This window comes from Salarias fasciatus, chromosome 7, assembly GCF_902148845.1.
Source record: "Salarias fasciatus chromosome 7, fSalaFa1.1, whole genome shotgun sequence".
NCBI lineage: Eukaryota > Metazoa > Chordata > Actinopteri > Blenniiformes > Blenniidae > Salarias > Salarias fasciatus.
In genome coordinates, this window is record NC_043751.1 from 17,378,785 (window position 1) to 17,402,699 (window position 23,915).

Below are 23,915 nucleotides of genomic sequence, written 5' to 3' on the forward strand. Positions count from 1 at the left end.
CGTTACAGTACAAACCCTCCCCTGTTTACCAGAGGACGTGTTTGACAGCGTGCGCGCTCCCACGCAGGCCCCGCCCTGAGCTCGAGGAGTCCCCCATCACCGACTCCAGCAAGCAGGATGAAGAAAGCTCGGGGGGCGGGGCCTCTCCGTGACGTCAGAGCGCCCCCTCCCACCCAGTTTAAATTTACATTTTCTATGGGTCCTGACTGAGTGTGTGAGTGTGCGTGTGTCCGCTAGAGCAATTGAACAGTTTCCAAAAGGAGACACACCTCAGCCTGTATAAGTGAACCGGAGCCGCTCCGATGTGGTCCGAGCCGCTTTGTCAATTTTAAATATTAAAGAAGTAGAGTTGGAGAAGTCACGTCGGGTTCGACTTTGAGGTAGGTGAGCGTGTATGTGTGTTGTAAATGTGTGTGTGTGTGTAAGGGGGTTTGGAGCTCGTGCTTTTTTTTTTTTTCTTTTTTTTTTTTTCGTGTGATTGTTTCCCGAGCGCACTAACAAAAAGCTGCACGTTTCAAGAGTGTGGGTCGGCAGGAACCAGCAGCAGGTCCGGATCTGAAAGCTGAAAAGTAGGAAGCAGGAGATTTGAGCGCGTGGAGACGGAATGAGATTGCAAAACTCTAGTTTCATTGTCTTCTTTTGTTGTAGCGCATGACTGTAGCCGACGGGACAGTGAGGAGCAAACACGTTGAGGTTGTTTTTCAATATCTGCAGACATTTATCGGACTGCCAACACTCGTGGCAGGTCTCTCTACCAGGAAAAACATAGTTTAATTTTATTATTTTTTCATTTTCGCCTAGTTTCTGTGGATGTTATGGTACTTATATAAAATTATGTTATGTATATTATTGTACGAATACTTCTACAAAGATACAGAATCACCCTTGTTTTAAAGCCAAGTCATGGTCAACCATCCGCAAATCACATGTTTTTCTCGGAGGTGTTTACACTAAGTATTATACAGAACTGACCTAATGTGGTCACAGCAAAGCCTACAGTATTTGGCTGTATACCACTGAGATCCATTTGACCAAAAAAAAAAAAAAAGCTTAAAACCAGACAGTATTGTACCAATGACCTGTGTCTGATATCATTATGTGAGTCAGACAGTGTGTGTGATAGCACAACAGTGACTACTGTGTGTGAGCACATGGTCTCAGTCAGAGCTGACAAACTGACCTGGGCTGTCATCAGGCAGATGGACCAACTGCTGGGTGTGTGTGTGTGTGTGTGTGTATGTGGGTGTTTGTGTGCATGCATTTCTAATGTGGCAACAGGTCTGCATGTACCAAACTCATGTGTGCATGAGCACATTTCTCTCGCATAATGGCTCATACAGTTTCTGTCAAACTTTAACAAGATGTAAAACAAACAGGGCAGAAGTGGAGCCAGAGAGTTGAATGTGGCTGTGTGTGTGTGTGAGTGTTTGCTGGGTGGAGGCCCGAGCTTCAACCTGGCAAATACAGCAGCACAGTGTTAAGGTGAAGCAGTTTCAGTGTGGATCAAGTGAGACAAGAAGTGACAAAAGCAGGTGGTATAAATGGCTGTCATACTGTCTTAGTGCACGGCTTTCAAGTGTGTAGATGTATGTGTGTGTGGGTCTAGGGAGGGAAAGTTCTAGCACATGTGTTAGTCATTTGGAGGGGAGTTTGTTAAACGATTTACATCTGTTTTCTGATCTTTGAACCCCCTCCTTTCCTCTCCTCTGTTTCTTTTACTAGGTCTCTCTCCCTTTCTTCAGTTTCCCGTAAGAGCTGATGCTGTCACTGTGTGTGTCTGTGTCTATGTGTGTGTGTGTATGTGTGTGTGTGTGTTATAACAGAATGCTTTCTGCTCTATTATTGCACTCTAAGGAATTTAAATATGTGAATGAAATGTCTGAGTTTCCATTCTATAATGGCAAGTGTCCATTAGTGGTTCTGTTGCATGTCTCGGATCTATCATTACAGAAACTGAGTCTATGTTCAGCACTCATACTCACCTCAAGAAAATTAAGGTATTTGGGTCAAGAATAGCTGGGTGTCCAGGAGGCTATTAGTGCAGCCGGCCACAGTGTATGTTGATGTTATCTCCCACCGCCCTGCTGGTCTATCTGTGGGCTGAAAGCTCTTCATTACTCAGCAGATTGCACTGATCCTTACGACCCACACTGCACGAGACACTGTGTTTCTGTGTTTGTGTCTTTGACGATCATGCCGTGTTAGTTTGGGACGTTTTGCTCACCGGCGGTGAAAGACTACCTTGTGGCAAATGTTTTCATGTCTTAGCCTTGCAATGAGCTATGTAAACAAAGTCAGGTTTCAGTGTGGAGTCTTGATGGTTTCAGCAAACACACCTCTTCTCTGTCCAGTTCTAAACTGCTGAGAGAGACGCTTTGATTTGCAGTGTGTTTGCAGACGTTATCCACTGTTAAGGTTGACCTCAGGATGGGATATTGTTTTAAATTTGAGAACATGTTATCATTTAATATCTTAGTGGTACCTTTTTCCAACACATTTAGGAAACTAGTACTTTTTCTTGATCAAGGCCTTACAAGTAAACATTCATGGATTCTGTGCATTCATTGAAATCTGTTCCTGATTTTTTGTTTTTTCATCTTTTATTTTGCCAGAAAGTCTCACTGAGAACAAGATCTATTTATTAACGGAGACATGGCTGAGGTAGCAGCCACAATATGAAGTCAAATCCACTAAATTAACAAAGAAACTATTATTAAGTTTAACTGTTAATCAAGGCAACAGTATTCTTCTTTAATTATATTACTAATGATCCCCTTGAATTAATTGTTGGAGATTAGTGTTAATAGCATTTAAGATCTTTCTACAAACTATTCAAAAACCAAAGAGCACAGTTTTCTAAAAATCTGTCATCTTCTATAAGTGCCTGTCATTTTAATCAATCTTCAACCAGTTTTTCTCAGACAGATTGTCTTCCTGTTCTCCACTGATACTCAGTGAAATTCATGATGCAAGGCAGATATGAGTGATTCATCCACTGAATCCTGGAATAGGACAAAGGATCCGTTTACATTTGTTGTTTGATGGCTATGGGTTCAAAGATTGTCATTATCTTCATCCTGAGTATCCTGATGCAGTGTGAATGTGAGATAAGTTTTCGGATTGTTTTTGTGCCCCTTTGATGCATTGAAAGTAGTCAGTCCATGTGTGTCTCACACGCCGAGACTTGTTTAAAAAATCTCGTGGTCAGCTTACGCGTGAAAGAGGGAGGAGGTATATGAGTAACAAAGACAAAAGTATAGATGATAGCGTGCTCACACACACACACAAACACACACACACACACACACACACACACACACACACACCTACATTGACATCAGCCTCTCAGAGAATCCCATTGATTTTTTTTCGCTGTTATGCTGCAGCTTCAATCACCGTAAAGCACCATTACTGTACCGACCACTTTGCATACTCTCAGGGAATGGATGGCACACGTGCACCGTTGCAGTCACTAAATGCCTTCCTCCTTGTGTCTTGTTCGGCTGAAACACAGAGAGATTGGACGCATGCGTTGTGTGTATTGGATTAAGCTGTGTAAGTCAGTATCAAGACATATGATCCCTGTCTTGTTACAGAGACACAGACCCACTTCTCATAGCTGCCTGTGCTTTCAGACTGTATATACACGGGCTTTGGAAAGTTTCCTCAGACAACGAAACCACATGATAGCCCCCTGTCTTAACTAGAAATCCGTATAAATACACCATGTATTTTTTGTCATATTTACCATAACACAGACTCGGAGAGAACAAAACCTTTTCATTTCACTCTGCTTTTTAAACACCTGGTGAGTTCAGTAACTGTGTGTGTGTGTGTGTGTGTGTGTGTGAGTGCCCAGGCTGCTTGCACCCCTTGTGTCTGTCTAGCTTACTGAAGATTGTCTGGTTGCTCAAGGTAACAGTTGTTATTGGGGTTTTCTCTCCTGGCATGTAAACAAAGGAGAACCTCCCAAATGTTCCCTGGTGTGCCCTCCAGCCAATGAGATTGGAGATCCCGGCTGGGCTCAGCCACTAGAAGTGAGGAGGGGCGTTTCCTTGCTCTATAACGGGGAAAACAGCAGTAAAGCACAAAGCTTTGAATCTGGAACTGGAACAGACAGCGGAGCCATAACAAAGACTCTTCCTTTACGGCTCAACAGCACTTCACACTGCTTAGCCAGACAAAACGGCAATTTCTTTTTCTTCTATGTGAGCATTATACCAGTGAAGACACAGATATTGGAGCGGCTTATGAAAGGGTGGTGTGGGTGAGGAATGTGCTGTTTAAGGTCACATGTTTACACCTCACTAAAGAACAGCAAAGGAAACAAGCATGTGTCCTAATGATGTGTCTTCTTTCTCTATGTGTGTGTGTGTGTGTGTGTCTGTGTGGCACATATAGATGCTGTGCGTGTGTTTTCCTCTTCGTCTGTCTCGGTCCACCTGTTCTCATCAGGTCTATACATAAACATTCAGAACCATGTGTCAGAGGCCAGCTGCTAAATGGTATAGACCAGCCTTTTGTATTTGACTGGCAGGTGTGACCCCGAACCGTACCCCTTCAGCATTTATCCAGCACAAGTGTCCTGAATTTGGTTTTGAGTCGGCACCTTTTTAAAAGCAAAAGTGCATATAGATCACCTCCAGTTGCACTATTTGGACACATGTTTGGATGGCTGTTTCTCCTGTCCTGCTTGTATGTGGATGTGGATGCTGACCCAAAGCAATAATCACTGTGCAGCTTCATCACATTCCTACAGCGTGACTCAAAGTGATGCCTGTGCCTTTTCAGTCTGTCCCATTCATTCTGTTGTCTGCCTCACCCTGGGGCTCTCGGCGAGGCAACAGGACTGTACATGAGCAAAAACTTCAGTCAGTGGCGAGCGCAAACTGTCAAAGCAGGCAGGTTTTCAAAAGTATTGTTCAACCTAATGACTGTTGGACTCACTGTCTGGTTACTTGCTTTATAGTCAACTCTTAAAAGACACATGGAGGCAAATGGCCTGCTATTGTTATCAATGTGCAAATGTGATTGCTTATTTTTATCATCTCAAGAGGGAGATGTGCTTCAGTGCTAGGAACAAAAAAAGAAACAAATAAATAGCAAGGAATACAATCAATAAAAACAGAAGCTCATGTTGCATATCTGCAATGTGAGTATTTCAGTTGATCAGAAGGAGAAGAGGAACCTCCAGCTTCACGACACACACAAAAGTACAATATGTTCCTCTATTTAATTCCCAATTTAAATGATTAATCTGTGATCAAGCACTCAGTGGGAGGAAATAGTTTAATTTCCTCATTTTAATTTGGGATTCCTCATATAGAAAAGTGTATCAGGCTGCCTGTTTGAGGCAGTCACTCTGTCACTAACATATGAAATAGATCCGCTGTGGACACTGGTGAGCCCCTATGGGATGTTTTCCTTCAAATTATAAGATGGTGACACAGTTTAAAATTTTCAGAAAATATATTTAAGTTGAAGAGGTAAATCAAATCAAACTTTATTGACAGCACTTTTAGTACAAAAAATGCAGCAATGTGTTTTACAGGGTAAAAACAAAATAAAAACGGAGTCCGCCCCACCCCTGCTATTCTGTATAGCCTACATATCAGGACTCCGGTGTCAGAACTATTTTTTGTGTAATACTCATGATCAACCTGATTCCTCTGTTCAGCGAAATTATTGTGAGTTATATAACTGAAGATAAAGAAAAGCAATGTTAAGTTAACCAGGATGAGAGTCATACTGATCAGTTGTTAGTCTTGCTTTACTGGCTCGGTAGTTTAATGTGAGCCTCATAACAGTCTGCAGGCACGCCTGTACTACTTTCTGAATGACTTCAGCTTTTTCAACAACAACACACGTCATACAGCTGAACCGCTCAGGCCTCCCATCACATGAGGCACGTTATCCGTTCCTCGTGTGGGCGTTTCTGCATGTTTGCGCATCTGCGCCTGGTGAACCCTAAAACCCCGACCGTGAATTCCCATAGCCCCGCATCTCCCCGCTGACATCATTTTATTGTGGGAGAAGATCGGGTGCCTTCGGAGGTCAGTACATGACGAGCCCTGAAGAATTCCCTTGTTCCTCTTCTCTTTTGCTCCAGACCCCTGTTTCCAAGGCAGGAAATACAAAACAGATCTCAACCCCCAAACTCCCCAGCATACTTTGGAGGAGCCATTTTCTCTCTCGTTCTTGCTGGGTCTTTGTCAGTGTCAGAGAAGAATCCTTAAGACTGAGTTTCTAAAACTGTATCACTCATTAAATCCTGTAAAAGTACCGTTCCTATGTATAAACTCTTTCACTTGTACCAACAGTTGTGTTCTGTGTTCAGTCAAGACACTCTTCTGATGTATTGTTGCTACAGTATGTTTCTATATTTCTCAGCTTTGGCATAATTAAAACAATCTCTGGTGTAGTTGCTGTATAACTTGTTCAAACTATGGATTTCTGATGGCTGTCATGTAAACTCTATTGCACTTTGATTAAGGTATAACCACACACACCAAAGATATTTGATTGAAATTCTGCTGAGGTTCTGATTCTTTCTGCCTCTCAGAGCTATTTGGTAAAAAAGAAAAATACTAACTCAAGAATTCTACAAGAATTGTATTGCTTTTTGCCACGCAGGCTACAGTCTTGTCATTATTGCTGCAGAATTTAATTGACAACAGCTGCCCAGCATGCGTTTTGTTTATGTCTTGTGGTTTGCTGTTGGGATGAAAGCGTGTCCCTGAAGTGAGCTGAACTGAACTGCAGAGTGTTTGTTCCTGGTTTGTACCCGGAAAACATTACATGAGTTTGATCAGTTGCTTAAAATGCAGAGTATCTGCTCATGAAGATGTTTGGTGTGTGCAGAACAGTGAAACAAGAGCAGATAGCAGTTATGCTCTCCGAAGTTCTTAATCTGCATTGGAACGAGAGAATGATGGTGGAAAGAGACGAACTCATCAGACCGTTCTACTGTGAGTTGTCTAAACACTACTCCAAAGTCTTATGCTCTATTCAAAGGCTCTAGATGATAAGTTGGCACTGCTGGTCTGGGAATGCCACAGTCCTGCTTGGTTTTGAAGTTCAAGCAGGTTGTACAGCTGGGGCACTCAAGGATCACTCTTCCATGGATTAATATATTTTGCAATAGTTATGACAACTTGAAGAGTTTTGCTAAAACAGTTGATTTAATTTTTATTATAGCACGTTAAATCCTGGTAGGTTTCTTGATACACTGCTGCTTTTCAGGTGTTTGAGTCAAATTCAGTACTTGTTGTGCAGCAGTTTGTTTCCTATACAAACATCAATGATGGGAAAACATGACTGTCTTTTAACAGTAAGCCAGGTGTGGCAGTCCAATGCATACCATTTGCACATAGTTTGGTATACATTTGCGTATTTTTGATAAACTGCTTGATTACGCACAGCAGACAACATGCTGTCTTTTAGGTCAGTTCAGTGGGTAAAGCCAGTAGAGCGAGTCGTTTGTGCACAGCCGTAAAAAAAAAAAAAAAAAACCTGCAGGAAGGAACCCGTCCTAAAAAGGACTCTTTTACTGTAAAGTAGCATCCTCTCACTTTGTTTCTTTTTTGCATGATCCGACGTCAGTTCTCAAACTCAAAATAACATTGTATTTAGATTTGTCACGTCTGCTGAATGATTTAAGTTACTTGGGGTATGGTTAGCGTCTACTATCATTAATATAAACCAATTAAAGACATGAACTGAATCGAAACTAATGGCAAGATTTAAAATTTACCATCCAGAGACACAAAGTATCTGAACTGTTCATGGTGCATCATTTATCCTTATCTTATTAGCAGATTTGAGTCATTAACATAAACTGCACAAACCTGAACAAGCCATGAAGGTTCTTTGCCCTGATACGATTTTGTGGAGTACAAGACTGAAAACAAACACCGTGGCCATGTGGGCTGTTTCCAGCAGATAATGACTTGAGGGTGTTTGTACGTGTGAGCGAGTGAATGTGCTTCCCGCCCTGATTTACGTCTTTTCACGGCGAAGGCTTGTGAATGAGTGTAGCGCCTGTTCGGGAAATGATGTCATTGTCACTGCTTGGCCCCTTAACTCTGAACCCATTTCACGTTTTCTGTCACTTTTTCCCCTCTCTCCACCGCCACTCCTCGCCACCCCCTCCCCGCCCCACTCCACTGTCAGTTAAAAGCCCATCTATCTCTGTGTTTTAATTAGGGCCTTCGCCTATTTATGCCTGAATGGCCGCTTCATTAGCAGTGAGGGGAGGAGATGCAAACCCGGATCTGTCCAGCTTGTAACACACAGGAGAGGAGGGGGGAGTCTGTGTGTGTGAAAGAGAGAGAGAGAGAGAGAGAGAGCGAGAGAGGGAGAGATAGATAGAATGGGGTGTGGGGGTTGCTTCGGGGCTATTGATGACGCAATTTCCCCTGAGGGGTGGGCCTCCCATCTGTGAGTGGAATAGATGAGATTGGGCCAGAAAGTGGAGGAAAAAAAACAAGGAATAAGATATGTGAGACAAGTAAGACCATGTCGGAATCAAGGACGTGGTGAAAAAGTTTCTTGCTCATTTTGTCAGTTAACGTGTGTGTATTAAATACAGCCGCTTGATTGCTAGATTGTACAATTAGAAACATTGTGTGTGTTTGACAGATGATTAATGCACTATAGAATTAAGTTTCTCAAGCTTGAACTCTGCCTTTAAACTAGTAGTTTAACTTAATAGCTGCTAAACTACCTGGCAGTCTTGTTTTTCTTGTTTTGTTTTTTTTAAAACCTGACCCCCCCCATGTACCTCGATACTGTGGAAAAATCCCTGCTCGCAGTCGATGGGGGTGGGTGTGGTCAGCCATGTGTTCACCACCAATGACAGTTGACAGCGCAGCTCCACCCTGTGCGGCGTTGCGCTGCCCTGTGCCCGTATCCTGGAGGAGAACTGAGGGGTCAGATGGTGAAACGGGCTACCAGCTGCTCCTCCTTGCCTTGGTTTTTTTTTTTCTGTCTCTAAGGCTGCAGCAGGAACAAGGATACTCGTGACTCATAATAGACTAAACCATGTCATTATTTAGTATTTGTGTCTCTGTGTCTTTCCATGCCACGTACTTTCTCATTTTTGCCTCTGATTGATACACAAATACGTGCACGTATCTCTGCCGTCTTATTTTTCTTCGTGACAGTAATGATCCATTGGAAGTACAATATTGTTTGTCTAACCAATTTATGATCTCCTTCCATCCTTCCTGTCGAGTACGTCCGCCTCTCTGTGCTTGTCTTTTTTAGATTAGAACAGATCGACCGCTCTTTATACTAACCATGAGAAAAGTTACAGAATGAGAAGTAATGGAAATGGAGTGGAAAGAAGACATAAAGCTTTTTAAAACTCAAGTTAATTGTGGGTTCATTGATCACTTTCTCTTGTTTGATTACGACAATCACAGTTTTACAAACACTTTTAATTCATAATTGGTCCATTGCTGGTATAAGATGCCAACTATAACCTTTCAGGTTGTTGTGTTTCTCTCGTTGTTGTTGTTGTTGTTGTTGTTGTTGAGCTGTCCTTGGAGCTGGTAGCACTTCGCTTCACAACGACTTTGCATCTGAATGCTGTGTCACCAGATGAGGCCTGGATAATGGCAGATCCCCATGGTGACTTGGAGAAAACTGAAGAATGACTGCGTGTTATGAATGCATGTTGGCACAGTGCAGGCACTCCGTCCTTCGAGGTTCAGTCACTCCATCAGCTCTAATGCAGTGTGCCGCCGGGCTCCATGCAGTCACACATTTATCAAATAACTTCTTTTAAAAAACAAATGAGACTGACAATATACCACACACCCTGTCACTTCAGGACACGTGTGGTGTATAATTAAAATGTGTTAGGACTTTCTCTTGGTCTTTCTGTCATAATGACGGACTGACATTTGACGGAGCATAAGGTCACAGCAGACAGATCATGAGACCAACATGGAGAGAGATACAGAGCACACAGAAGGAAGCTGTCAGCTAAAATCCTTTTCTTTCTTTTTTTTCTCCCTGACTCTCATCTGACCCTGATTGTTCTCATTTCATCCATGAATGCTTGGGCCTTTTTGAATCGGATACACAGCGTGCTTTCTGATGGATGTCTTAGAGCGATGTTTTTCAGGCGTGGTTATCTGTGCATGCTTATCTGTTGGGTCTGTTCTTTCTAAACTTATAGTCTACAAAAACAATACATCATCTGCGTCTATTGCGTTTCAAGAACATAACCCTACATGGACATTATTCACCGATTGTTTCTTGGAATGAAACTAAGCCCACATCATACATGCTTCTTTGGCAGGTATAATGTGTGTATAAGGAGCTATTTGTTCCAGCGTTGTGTAGTTTTTAACCGCACAACTTCCTGCATCAGATAAAATCTTGGATTTGTTTTCCTTTTACCTTAATTTGACTGAAGAGTGCGAGCATGCAGGACTGGAAGTACTGAATTCCAAATATTGAAATTGCTGTAATTTAGCTCTATTTTGTGGTCGCAATACTTAAATGTTTCTTTTTTTTTAAACAAGAATGATTAACTTTGCAAAAACACATCATGAGAATGTTAAACCTAACCCGTACCATGACAGTCTAAACCGAGCTCACATTCCCTATTATTATTATTATTATTATTATTATTATTATGCTTGGCTGCCACAAGCCAGTTATCGCTGTTTCTTTTTGTTGTCTCCTGCTTAAAACCTCAAACCTCTGTAGTTTTCCCCACTTGGTCCACATGGGGTCGCAGCAGCGTTGTGGAGAGCAGAGACAGTCAGGATGTCAGTCCTCCCCGGTGGGCCCCGGAGCCCCTCCCACACCCACCGGCAGATATAATCTCTCCGGCAGGTTCCGGGCTGACCTCGGGGCCTCCCTCCGGTCGGACGTGTCTGGTGGACTTCCACTAAGACGGGGGCATCGTAATCATAATCCCAAACCACCTCAGCTGGCTCCTCTCAATGTGGAGGAGTAACAGCTCCACTTTGAGTCTCTCTGGGATATTTGAACTTCTCACCTTGTCACAAAATGAGGCCCTGCACCCGCACAGAAAACCACTCCAGCAACTTGTATTCGCAGTCTCATTGTGACTGATCATAAAGAAAAGGTTTATGATCATAAGGAAATGTTGTTTTTACACATCTAGATAAATTGAATCAAAGCAATGCTGCATCGTGTTATAGTGGATAATAACAATATCCTCTGATGGAGTCCAGATATGAAGCCTTCTTTGTGCAGAGTTGTGGTTGCCTGACTCTTGTTTGTGTGTGACTTACTGATAACCTGTCCAGGGTTCCTCAGATTCAACTGGGTTTGGCTCAAACATCCTGTAAGCCTCGGTTGTAAAGCACTGTAGAAGACGGATGAATCAGAGGCCTGCTAATGTGGACGCAATAAAACATCCAGTAGTTGGAATTTAACTGATGTCGAGTAGTTTATCAGAGAAGACATTGTACTGTTTACTTAGTTGTGTTTGTTTTTGACGTTTTACCTGGAATTTAGTTCAAATTAAGCAATGCATATATCAGCAAATGTGCTTTTAGTAGGAATTTTTATTTCTTGCTCCAGTTTCACTGCCATTGTTATCTATATTGCCTTGTAGGTGTTGGTCTGATAACATTTACCTGATAATTAAATGTGCTATCTATATAGCTTTTGAGCGAAACCAGACAGTGCGTAGGACACAACATGCTCAACTAGTAGTGATCAGTTTGGCTTTAAGCAGTGCTTTAATTTGAGGTTGCAGGTCTCTTTTGAACTCCCCATGTTACTTCCTCTCACCCCCGAGGCGCACAGGAAGCAGGAGCAGATGTGTTAAGCTAACGGACACTTTGACAACGCTGCCGGTCTCTTAAGTTCCTCCATCCCGACTACTCGGCATCAACAGAAACCCGCCCTTTGATGTGCACAGCACGTGTGGGCTCACACACAGCGCCACATTACAGCCGCAGACTTGCTGGGCCCGTCTCTGATGTCCCACGCTTACAGACACTGTCCTCATGTCCTGACCGGTGTGTCCAGTCCACTGAACACTTAACCAATAAAGCACCTCATTTTTAATTATTTTTCTTAACGTGACAGAAATATTCAGATTTTACACATTAGTGGTATTTATATATTGTCAGATTCGTGACCACATCAGTAGGTAAACAATTAAAGGTCACTTAAATAGATTATTTTGGATTACCCATGACTCACAGGCAGCTGGAGAAGCTTTACAACCTTTGTCACGTATGCTATTATATCCATTATGAAGATTCATTGTGCGGTGCTCCTCTTTGTTCTGAACACTGTATAGACACACCATGTTTATCTAAGGCTTCTTTGTTATGTAACTTATGAGCTTTAGCTTGTGGGATGCAAAAGACTGCCCTCTAGTGGCGTCCTTAAGTCCGTGCACCAATTCATGTGTTGTTTTGATTCTGAGGACACACACTCCTCCTCACCCTTCTGGAGCACGTGCAGTGAAATGCATCTTTCCCCACCGATCGTTGTGATTGGCTCTCTCGTGAGTCAAAGCGTCACTGTTTGTTTTTTATATCAGCCACCAAGTAGGAGAAATCTGTGACCGAGCAGCGCCTTTAAATCACCCGCAATGTGAGCATTTATAAACCTGAGTCAAGGAGAGATGTGACAACAACATTGTTCTTTCATTTCACTGTCTGTACCATGAAAATAGATTGTTATATCAGAAAACAGAATAGCTGGAATTCTAACCAAAGTCATAGCCATGTGAAGAATAAGCATTTTTATTCTGAGAGGAAAAAAGGGATCAATTACTAGAGATTCATATTGGCTACTGAGTGGGACAGGGTAGATGAGGGTGGGAGGGATGGCTGGAGACAGGGAGGGAGGGAGGGAGGGAGGGAGGGAGGGAGATGCTATAAAAACAGACTTTGAACTCCGAGCAGCTCAGTAGCAGGCAGCTGTGCAGGACAGAGCACCTCTCCTGTGTGAGGCTCGGGAACTCGCCGATAACTGAGACGTCAGGCTTTAAAACCTTCTTCTCGAAGAAAGAAACTCTGAACCAAAACATTAACGATGGCGACAATGTTCAGATACCCCGTCTTCCCTCATCTGCAGGGTGAGTTTAAATACGATACATTGTTTTCGAACGTGGATGTGGAAGTTAGCTTATCTTTACTTTACATCCTGTTCATAAGGTGTGAGTGGCACACCTGGTTTATGAGCATCATTTATAACTTTCTGATATCTCTTTAGAGTCGGGCACGTGAGGACATGTTCACGTGCAATAAGAAATGTTTTTATCGACCAAAGCAGACTGAAAAACAAACACTGTGATGTTGTGTGTGCTCAAAAATTGTTTGATTTTTTTCACTTCATGATGGTTTTTGTGCAGTCGTGGTATCTTCTAGAAGCTGTAATATAAACTGTAGTGATGAGTTTTGTGATGCAGACAGTTCTCCTTTACAATTGTGAAACGCAGAATGCTTTCCAATGTTTGCTTCTTGTGGAAAATGACTGAAGCATATGTCATACTGAGGTCATGAGCAACGGTCAAAAGGACATGTGTGTTTACGTCTTAGACCACTAACGCAGCTATGAATGTGCTATTATTAAAATATTCGCTCTGTCTTGATTCTGTCAGCTTTTCATTACTTTGAATATGTTTTCTATCATCTGGCAGGAGGATGAACTGATCCTCTTCTCCCCTCAGAGCGGAACAATTATGTAATTTCAGTGCGTCTCTGCATCAGAATAGAGCGTTCAAAAACTCTTTGCTCATGCCAGATGATTGAACAGATGTTTGTTTTATTTTCTATAACCAGGGTTTTAATTGGGGTAATTTCAGGAGAATAAAATGTGTGATAAAACACTGAGATGTGTTTAACTGCCGAAGCTAATGCACGTCCCGATTTCCTGCAGCTAAACACACGTCCCAATGATTATTAAGCTTTTTTCTTTTTCCTGTTTCTTTCTTTTGTGGTCCAGATCCGTGTGATCCTGGTCTATCACTGTCACCAGGGAGGAGTGTCATGGCGGAACCGGACTATCTGGACGGCGACTGTGATGAGCTCATCAAACCCAAGAAGCTGATCAACCCCGTCAAAAACTCACGGAACCACCAGGACCTGCACCGAGAGCTGCTCATGAACCAGAAGAGGTCAGGAGGAGGAAATATACAGCTTTCATATCTCTGCAGCTTTATGGCACGCCAATTAATTTCCAAAAAAATCCAAATCTAATCTTATGGCAACCTGAAGTCCTACCATGGTTCACAGCACAATAAAAATAAAAGATAAAATAAAAATCTGTGAAACAGGGGCAGGTGAATTCCGAGCTTATAACTCAAACAGTCAAAACTAAAGCAAAGAGACAAGCTCTTCACATGACTGAACAGACAAGGGTTTCTGCACTTTTCAAGTCTGTTGCTGCGCTGAAATCTTTCTGAATAAACATCTCAATCTCCTGGTTTGTTTTTAGAAACAATATTGAGTTTCCCCCATGTCTGAAACATGTTAAGTGGAGGGGAAATAGTTCAGCCCGTGTCCAGATCGAGACTAATTTGGTTTCATCCCAACTAATTGAAGTTGAGCTGATACAGTCATCCTGCTACTTCTCTTCTCGCCGGCCATGCAGGCTGCACTGCAGCCTCTGCTGTCTGTCACTGCAGTTCACTTCACCAGTCCCTTTAACCTCCAGCATCAGTATTATGTAAAGCTCCAAGTATAAAAGTTTCATCGGATCTGTTATATAAAACCTTGAGTCCATTAGTTTGCCAAAAATCGGTTACGTAAAGGTCACTCATATACGCTGCACAAACCTGAACCCGGCTGATATTAATATTAGATAATGCAACAGACGATTTCACGCTGCAGTAAGAGCATCCATCAGTGTGTGTGTGTGTGTGAGTGCACATACATAGTGATGCCAGGATCACCCTTATTAACACTGAGTGTTTATATCATCTCTCACTATACGGTGCCAGCAGCTTTGTGCCCGATCTATAAATAGCTGTGTAAGCACACATGCTGTTGACAGCTGTTACCTCACAACAGCAGCAGCGATGCTTTCTGTTAAACAGGTCAAAGAGTGAGGTGATGAAGATGACAGGATGAATTTATCGACTAATAGGAAGGACGCCTGTAAGAAAAATGGAATAAATAATAAATGACTTTAAATTCCTGTGAAACTGAATATTACCTGTTATTGTTTGTCTAGACAGTGGATGTCGGTCTGTGAAGAAAAGCCAGAGACTATTGAGGGGTTATAAACATGTTTTGATTGCTTTGAGAGGAAAAAAAAAGAAAAAAGAGAAAAACTGACTGGAGTATAAGAAAGCTGGCCTGCCTGGTGGATTAGTCACAGTGATGGTGTAGTGGGGAGGGGTGGGGTGACGGGTGGGTGGATGGATGCATGGATGGATGGAAGTATGAAGAGGAGGGAAAAAAAAAACATGTTATGCAATCAACATTACAAAACAGTCTCTAGCTGAGGGCCTTTTTCTGCCTGTGATACCTTCGCTGCATTGACCTGTCTCTCTCTCTCTCTCTCTCTCACACACACACGCACACACACACACACATACACATACACACATACATAAACATTCCTCCAGAGGAATTTCAGAAATTTAGCCGCCAAGACTGGCGATGCATTGTATCGGAGGGGGGCACTGATGTGTGTGACATTAAATACACAATCCGCCTTGCGTGTATATATTAGTGTGTGTGTGTGCGCACGCACACATGTTGCGGTGTCAGTGATTATGTAAACGCTGCCCACCGTGAGAGAGGAGTGGGCTGAGCATCTTTATAGCCCGTTTCATTGCCGTCACTGACCTTGAACTGCTATCAGCTGGAGGTCAGACAGGCCGGCCGGGTCGCACCTCGTACCCTCTGCGCTCCACCACAGCCTGTTAAGCGCTTTCATAAGACCCTCGCTGTCATGCAAAGCAAGCGTTTAACTGCTGCAGTGACTCGGGATGAAGTAGTGGCTCGTTGTAAATTAACTCCCACTGCTTCTTGGAACGCGGCGACTTGGTTATGTAATCGGCAGAATTTAATAATGCATTTAATTAAGACATTGTTGCGGCTAAACTGTAGTCAGTTCGGCTCGCTGTGTGTTCTCTGAAGATTCTCTGCAGCCTGTGCAGTCAGGCTGTCACGACATATTGAAGAACAAAAACTGTAACCACGAGGAGAGTTAGGTAATGTGGATCATAGGGTTTGTAAATTAAATAATGAAGAGTTTCGAGATTTGATTTCTGACCCAGCGAAGCTTCAATCCCCTTACTGCTCTTTTTTTTTTCTTCTTCTTATGTGGGATTTTATGTTGCCCCTAATCCTTTATCTGATTTTTTTTCTTGCCTTTTATTGTTGCCTCCAACCCATATTTGTTGTCCTCTTCTGTCTTAAGTACTCAGACTCATCTTTGCCCCCCCATTCCTTTTTTTTTTGTAATTTGGAGGAGTTCAGGACATTACATAACGCTGCTTTTTACTCTTCTTCACAAGACAGTCTCTCACTTAACTAAGATGTTTCGAGCCATCCTCCCACTGAAATTTGCAGCACGAACATTGGTGGTTGTGTAACTATCACACTGACTTGCTATTGACTGAGGAAGTCTCAGTGTTTGCAGATACAGGTACTTGCCAAAAAAACTAGATTTTAAATGATGAATAATCTTTGAACAAAAGCAAATGACTTATGAAATGTTCTATTTTAAGATTCTAGTAATTGAAATAAAAGTGAATTAAAGGAAAATGAAGTTATCACTTTTATTAAAAGCTTTTTAGATGCACCTCTAATATTAAAGTATGGTTTAGTATTTTGAAATTGTTTAAAGAGTGAAAAGGGTCCGTGGTTTTAACTCCCAGTTTCCATGCTGGCTGCTGTTACATATGCGACTGTTAAATGTGGGACAATCTGTGATTGGCTCCAAGTCAAAACTTTCCACAAACATGGCCTCCGTGTGTAATCCCCAACATCCAACGCAAATCCACATGTCAGACTGAAAATGAGGTCGTGGTCCATATCTGTTATGTACGAACTCGTATGTCCTCTTTTTTACCGTGTCAAGCATCGCTGCGATATCTTCAGCGTGTGTTTTTACGAGACGTTGTTCAGCAGGTTTTTGTCCTCATAATGATGTTCTCTGTCAATGATCGTGTCTACACAGGGGTCTGGCTCCCCAGAACAAACCGGAACTCCAGAAGGTTCTCGAGAAGAGAAAGAGGGAACAAGTAATGAAAGCCCAGAAGGAGGAGCAGGAGGCCCACAAGAAGAGGAGCGACCTGGAGATAGAGCTCATGAAAAGACAACAGAAACTGGAGCAGGTAAATGATTGACTGACGTAAAGAACCATTTGAACAATCGCAAACTTGGGTTAAGTGCTGTGGTCTGAAAGTACCGTACATCTCGTCTGTTCATAAATCTGAAACCTGAGTGTCTCTTATCTCCGCAGCTGGAACTGGAGCAGCAGAAAATCGAGGAGGAACAAGAAAACACGCCGGAATTTGTGAAGATGAAGAGCAACCTCCGCAGGACCAAGCAGGAGACCGACGGAGAGGAGCGAACCACCTAAGAAAAACCAGCAGGGGTGTCCGAGTCTGGCCGACTTTGAGCGCCAGGAGTGTGAATAAAAGAGAGTGTGTTGCGTCTGTGGTACACGCCCGGCGACCCGACCGCGGTCCAAGATGAACTTCCTGGCTTTCCCAACCTAGCTGTTCCTTCCTGCAGTGAGGAGAGAGACTTTACAGACTAGAGACACCCCCTCCCTCTGCCTGCTACGGACTGCCAGCACCCGCACCCTTCCAGCAGCAGCAGCAGCAGCACACAGCAGCCTCACATGGAGGGACCTCACACAGACACGTCACACGCTTTTCACTAAAAGGCCCGAGGAAGCTTCCAGTGAGCCCTGATGGAGGAACACTCAAACACACATGCACACATTCTCACACACACGCACACACAGGAGTATTCATTCCCTCTGTCACCACTCCTTTCTCCACAGCAAGCTGTTGTTTCTATTTACTGTTCTCTGTGTTGTCATTGTTCTTTGTTTTTGTCATTTTTTTTTTTTGTTCTCATCATCAGTATCTAAAAAAAAGAAAAAAAGAAAAAGTGGACACTGGATGGACTCTTGAAGCTGTGTAATGTAAAAGCCAAACAAATGTGCTTTTCTTATTTATGTTTGTAGCTTTTAGCCCAGGTATAGGGGAGGACACTTTTAGTCATTCTGTATTTTTAGTTTGTTTTACAGCATAGTATATGAAGCCAGAACAGGACAAAGGGAGTGTGTGGTTGCGTGAATCATTCAAGTTTGCTTTATTATATATATTTTTTTTAATTTTCAAACATGCCATTTCCTCAACTAATGCAATAGTAGAACTCCCAGGCATGAGAGTGACATTTTCTTTATATATTCTGTTGTTTTGTATGAATAAAAGTGTTACTAAATAAATAATTTAAGTTTTTGTGAGGTTGGTCATTCAGATGGTCATAAACTGTGAGTGTTAACTCATCAGTCCACACGTCTTATTGTTTTATTTTTATTCATGACTAGACACTAGAAGTCCATTCATTCTTTTCCTATTCCTCATTATCCATCTCTGGACACACACATGGTAAGAACATGCAAACTCCAGAAAGGATTACCCTGGATGCAAATCCACAACTGTTAACTATGAAGAAAGAACACTCAAAGAATTGCAATATATTTGATAATTCTAACTACCAATGTTAGTGGTAGGTCCAGATTAATAATGATGAAGATATTTTTTGGTAATGTTATGATTTTTCTTTAACACTTGAAAATATAGAGCTACAGATGGATTACATAAGATAAAAAAAAATCCAATTGTTACTGAATCAGTCCCAACTAACTGGTCCAAGGCAGATCCACTCCAGACAAATCACCGGCACATTAGAGGACAATCACACACATGTATGTTTTCAGACGCTGGGGAAAAAATGTACATAGAGGGAGAACATGCAAACACCTTAGAGAAAAGCCTGGTCCGGACTCTACCACATTTTTTATTTGCGTATAGAAAGCTAATCACTACAAAACTCTGCACAGTATGGTTTTTCCAGCATTGTTAAAAAGAAATCCACCATTATTGTTCGCACTAGTTTCAGATCATTGTTGATGAAAATCATTTCAGGATATGCAGGATATCTTACAATGAGATTGGAAGATTGTGGTCTGAGCCTCTTGCACCAGTCATAAGTCTGGAGCGAGTGAATTTACTGCATGTCTGCTTTTTGCTCTCCATCCTCTTCTCTCCTTCCACCCCCTACCCCTAACCTGTAGCGGAGCCAGAGTGGGGGCAAGGGACTGGTCGTCCCAGGGCCCACAAGGTCATAGGTCCCTGTTTCATGTGATGTGTTCACATTTACTCGTAAATAAATTATTATAATAAAATGTGCAGTGTGTGCCAGAAGGTATATGCATATGAATGTGGGCTCCAATTTGCCAATTCTTACATTACGACTGTCCATAAATGCATCAGAGCTGTAAGCCAGCGCTGATTGGCTGTGCGGCATTAACAGTTTTTTCTTTTGATCTGAACTCTTTGGAGGGAAGTTCAACAGTATGCTAAACACTATGCTAGCCGCTAGCGGTACTACCCAAAACCTAACATCGGAGCCACTGGTGAGTCAGTGAAACCTCCAAAAGTATTATCTTTATCAGAATGCTGTGGTCTTAAACACCTGGCTATTTGAATGTGCCTTGTGTTGCTCTCAACTATAAGAGACCGCTGAGTCTATTTTTTTTCTAATATACGCAAATTCCAAAAGGTACAGATAGCTGTGTCTATATCTATCTGAATAGATTGTGTAATTTTAGACCAGCTGTGTTCATTTTATATTTAATCTGTATCAAAGATGATACAGATTTAGCCAGTGAGTTTTTATGTGAGTTTTCAGCACCATGGACAGCGGCCTCTTGAGATTGACACCTGTCAGGCGGCAGTTGTGTGTTTGTGTGTGCGTGCGTATGTGTATTTGTTCTTCAGAACAAGTTTGTGAACTGGTTTGTGACTTTATTCTGCTTTCTGAGGCATATAGGTTTGCTTGGCTCAATAAAAGTGAGCATTAGTGTGTTGTTTGATGATAGCATGAGGTATTGTTTGAAATGTAAAATTACTATCATAAGGGCCCGTCGAGAATGCTCCGCCCCCTCTGTACTGAGACCCACGCTCCGCCTCTGACCCTAACCCAAACAAAAGGAAGTCTCCACAGAAAGTCTGAGTCTGGTTCTGGTGAAAATCTCCCTTTTTTCTGAGTTTTTTTTATCTCACCGCTGGGGGGCAGCAGAGTGCCGCTGGCTTCAAACGTTCACGAGGAAGCGCTCGACCCCGCTCCCTCATCAGTGAGCGACCAACATGGCGACCTGTGTGCTACTTCGGTCCCTCTCTTCCAACTTTCACACAGTTAAGCCGCTCCTCGCCCGCTCGGCGCAGCTCTCCCCGCTGCAGCTGGCCCTGCAGACATGTTTTAGAAGAACTCTAGCCTCCTCGTGCCGATTATCAGCAGGTACTCCGCTGTGAATTTGCTCCGCAGCCGCATGTTAGCTCACACTCCGATAGCATGGGGGCTAACGTTAGCTGGAGAGAAGGACACGGCAGAAGGACTACTCAAACTTGTTGTGTTGTCTTGCAGCTCTTAAATTTACAGACAAGCACGAATGGATTCGAGTCGAGGACGGAGGCATCGGGACTGTGGGAATCAGCAACTTTGCACAGGTACGTTTGCACACAGGATCGTTTTCCTCCCTGAAGTTCTTCCCCCACATTGATAATAAAGCTGTGGCTCGCTTGCAGGAGGCTCTGGGAGATGTAGTTTACTGTGGACTGCCAGAAGTGGGAACACAGCTGGCTCAGCAAGGTAACATGTTTTTATTATTTACACGTTAGCAATAAAGGAGATGCATACTCTTCTAGATATGTCCCTACTATTGAATGTCTTATAAAATGCTGTGGGATTATCCAGTCTGTTTATAATTTCAGTCATTGTTTTGAGGGCAAAGCATTTGGACACACACACACACACGTTTTAAATCAACACAGCAACTATTTCCCAAGGAAAAATCCAGAGTTTCACTTATTTGAGGTCAAGGATACTGGACCTTTGAACCATCAAACATCAGGATTTCTCAGTAATCAAGAGAATCACGTGCTTGACTGTTTGTTGTGAAAGTGGAGGATTTCTAAACGAGTAAATGCAAATTAAAATAAATCAATATTAAAATAAAATATCTTAAAAATCCATTTATGGAATTCAATTTTCACTTGCAGATGTCAGTTGAAGAAGCAGATGTTTATCTTTTAAAATGAAAATTGATTTTCGAATGTTGTTTCAGCCTTAAATTACTGTTCCAACCATCTTAGAAGATGTCTGGAAAGAAATCTGAAGATACCGTGTGCAGTTGGAGTTGTTGTGAAACTAATTGCTAATAATAATGTTTCTCTTTTGCTCTCACAGAGGAGTTTGGAGCTCTGGAAAGTGTCAAGGCAGCCAGTGAGCTGTATTCCCCTCTGACTGGAGAAGTAGTAGAGATCAATACACTGTTGGCGGACAAACCTGGTCTGGTAAACATATCCTGTTACAAAGATGGTAAGGACACACAAAGTGCACAATCCAGTCAGTGTTATTCAGAGCATTTCAGACTAATCTCTAAACCAATGTGAGATACTGGTAAAGAATATACAGAATGCTCAGGTTTGCATTTTGCTCATTGACTATAACCCATTAGTGTAATCTGTATATGTGTTTTTTGCTGTAACTCTGACATTTTCATGCCATTGTTTGCTTGCCCACTTCTGGCCACTGAATCTTGAGTGACCACAAAGCTCGATCTCTCGGAGAATAGACAATGTCGCACAGCCACAGGAGGCTGCAAGTATCACTATAATTTTTTTAAAATTCTTTGATATTTTTAATCATGAATGTAGAAATAATTTTGATATCAATGCTCCAGGAGTGGTATAAGTTTGATATTTTAAGCAACATTCAGTGAAACAAAATAGATACTGCTGTATTGTTAGACGACGGTATCAAAAATTAATGAAAAATCATGAGTTTAAAAAAAAAAATAACATGATTTCTTGTCTCACACAAAAACTTGGTTGTCTAACATTAAGGTGTTATGGATAAAACAAAACCTTTTCAAGCATGTTGCCGCAATATGAATGGTAGTAGTTGTTGCGTTAAGTGTTGCCAAGCATTAAATTAATTTAAAATCAGCCAAATGCATGTTGAAGAAAGTGAAGCAGAAACCAGCAGGTGGCAGTATAATAATGAGCAAGGAAGAAAAACGTAACTGTACATGAACACACAGTGGAAGCAGCACAATTAAATCATTTTAATTGTATTTTTCTACTACTCTACAGTATTTCTCTTTTCTTGATATTTTTGAAGAACCTTGAAACAGATGACAACAAATTTCGTGGCTTTGGTCCAGTTGTAGTGAGCTCCCATATTACTTGTAAAAATAGTTGTTTCAGTGAAAACTTGACATGACAGTGACTTTCTGAAAACCTGCACACTTCTGGCTACGGAAGTCATCAGGTCTAATAGGAAGCAGTTTTTTCCCATCTCTGCATTAATCTTAAAATAAACACTGTTGCGTATGCTTACAAATTGTGCCTTTTAATGAATGTTTGTTTTTTGTTTTTTTTCCGCAGTACAGCTAAGACGATATTTTATTTGGTTATTTGTAGGTTATTATGCTATCAGTTCACCAGTCTTGGCCAGTTGAGATGAAACTGTGTAAACCAAAATAATTTCAACATGCATGTTTTCAGTGATGTTGTTATTTGGACCAGTCGGTCGGATCATATGGTGCATGGTTCACTATCAGTCTTCCTGCTGTATATTGCTTCTTTATAACTTCTGCCATGTTTTGTCTCATAGATGAGAAGATGTATAAGAATCTCAGCTTTGTGCACAGCTAAATAATTTGTAGTGTGTGATCCTTACCTGTCGGTTGGAGCCAACTTTGAACCTGTTCATTGCAGGATGGCTGATGAAGATGACCATCACCAACCCCACTGAGCTCGACGCTCTAATGGACGAAGCAGCGTATGAGAGATACATCCGCTCCATTGAGAACTAGCACTGTGCTCCCTCTCCCTCTTCAAACACCACTGGCAAAGAGATGAACTATCTGCGCCCGTCATTCTCTAAAGCAGTGCTTAGCATCAGACAGTGCAGCTCTGCCAGTGTTGTAGAGCTGTGAACATTAGCATTTTTTATCTGTTGTTAAAGACTGACTTTGTGGGCATCTGCAATCTGCATTAACGAGACCCAGCGTGGCGCTCTTGCAGCCTCGGGGCCGCCAACGGAAGAGACTGAGAATAAGTCCAAGTATTTCAATGAAAACTTGAAAAAATCTGTAGTAGAACAATGTTAGACTCAAGCACTTTGATCTTTGTTTTATTAATTTTGTTGGTCTACTCTGCATGTATGTCAGCTAAATTTTGGATATGGGATCTGTAAAATAGTAAATAAAATTTTCCTGACACATTTTTGTAGTAGATGTTTATTTTCAAAGTTTAGATTTCTGACAGATAATGAGATGTTACTGGATCTTTGGCATCACATGAACCCAAAAATATGCCCGCTTAAGTGTGAGACTGGAGTGGGAAGCTGCCTCTAACTTAACCAATGTCCTCTGATGCACACCAACAGTGGATGCATTCACAATTTTTCTCCATTGCTTTGGCTCATTTCTTGAAACCAAAATGACATTTTCAAAATAAGATAATTTGGCAAAACAGTCTTACAGTTCAGCTCAACACCACAGTTCACATGCAAAAGCTCATCTCTCTCCCAAAACTGTTCACTCATGTTTCAAAGCTAAATTTCTTTCCCATATAAAATAGTCAGAGCCACCAAAATGTGAACATCCTCAACAGTTGTGGCTCATTTCTCGAAACAGACCGG

The 23,915-nt window shown here is 42.0% G+C and overlaps 2 protein-coding genes across 3 annotated transcripts; both read left to right on the forward strand.

The window, feature by feature from the left end:
* The first annotated feature begins 202 nt into the window (after positions 1-202).
* On the forward strand, positions 203-18,439 carry fam107b (family with sequence similarity 107 member B). 2 transcript variants are annotated; one of them, XM_030095880.1, is made up of 4 exons: positions 203-380; positions 13,954-14,125; positions 17,143-17,299; positions 17,428-18,439. In XM_030095880.1, exons 2-4 carry the CDS (start codon positions 13,998-14,000, stop codon positions 17,545-17,547), a joined length of 405 nt encoding a protein of 134 aa, XP_029951740.1. In that variant the 5' UTR covers positions 203-380; positions 13,954-13,997; the 3' UTR covers positions 17,548-18,439. The 2 variants fall into 2 exon arrangements, with proteins under 2 accessions (XP_029951740.1, XP_029951739.1); XM_030095879.1 differs by lacking the exon at positions 203-380 and adding an exon at positions 12,899-13,084.
* A 1,852-nt stretch (positions 18,440-20,291) lies between these two features.
* On the forward strand, positions 20,292-23,496 carry LOC115391601 (glycine cleavage system H protein, mitochondrial-like). The gene is made up of 5 exons (XM_030095878.1): positions 20,292-20,504; positions 20,631-20,713; positions 20,792-20,855; positions 21,453-21,584; positions 22,988-23,496. The coding sequence occupies exons 1-5, from the start codon at positions 20,354-20,356 to the stop codon at positions 23,083-23,085; spliced, it is 528 nt and encodes a 175-aa protein (XP_029951738.1). The 5' UTR covers positions 20,292-20,353; the 3' UTR covers positions 23,086-23,496.
* Positions 23,497-23,915: the final 419 nt, after the last annotated feature.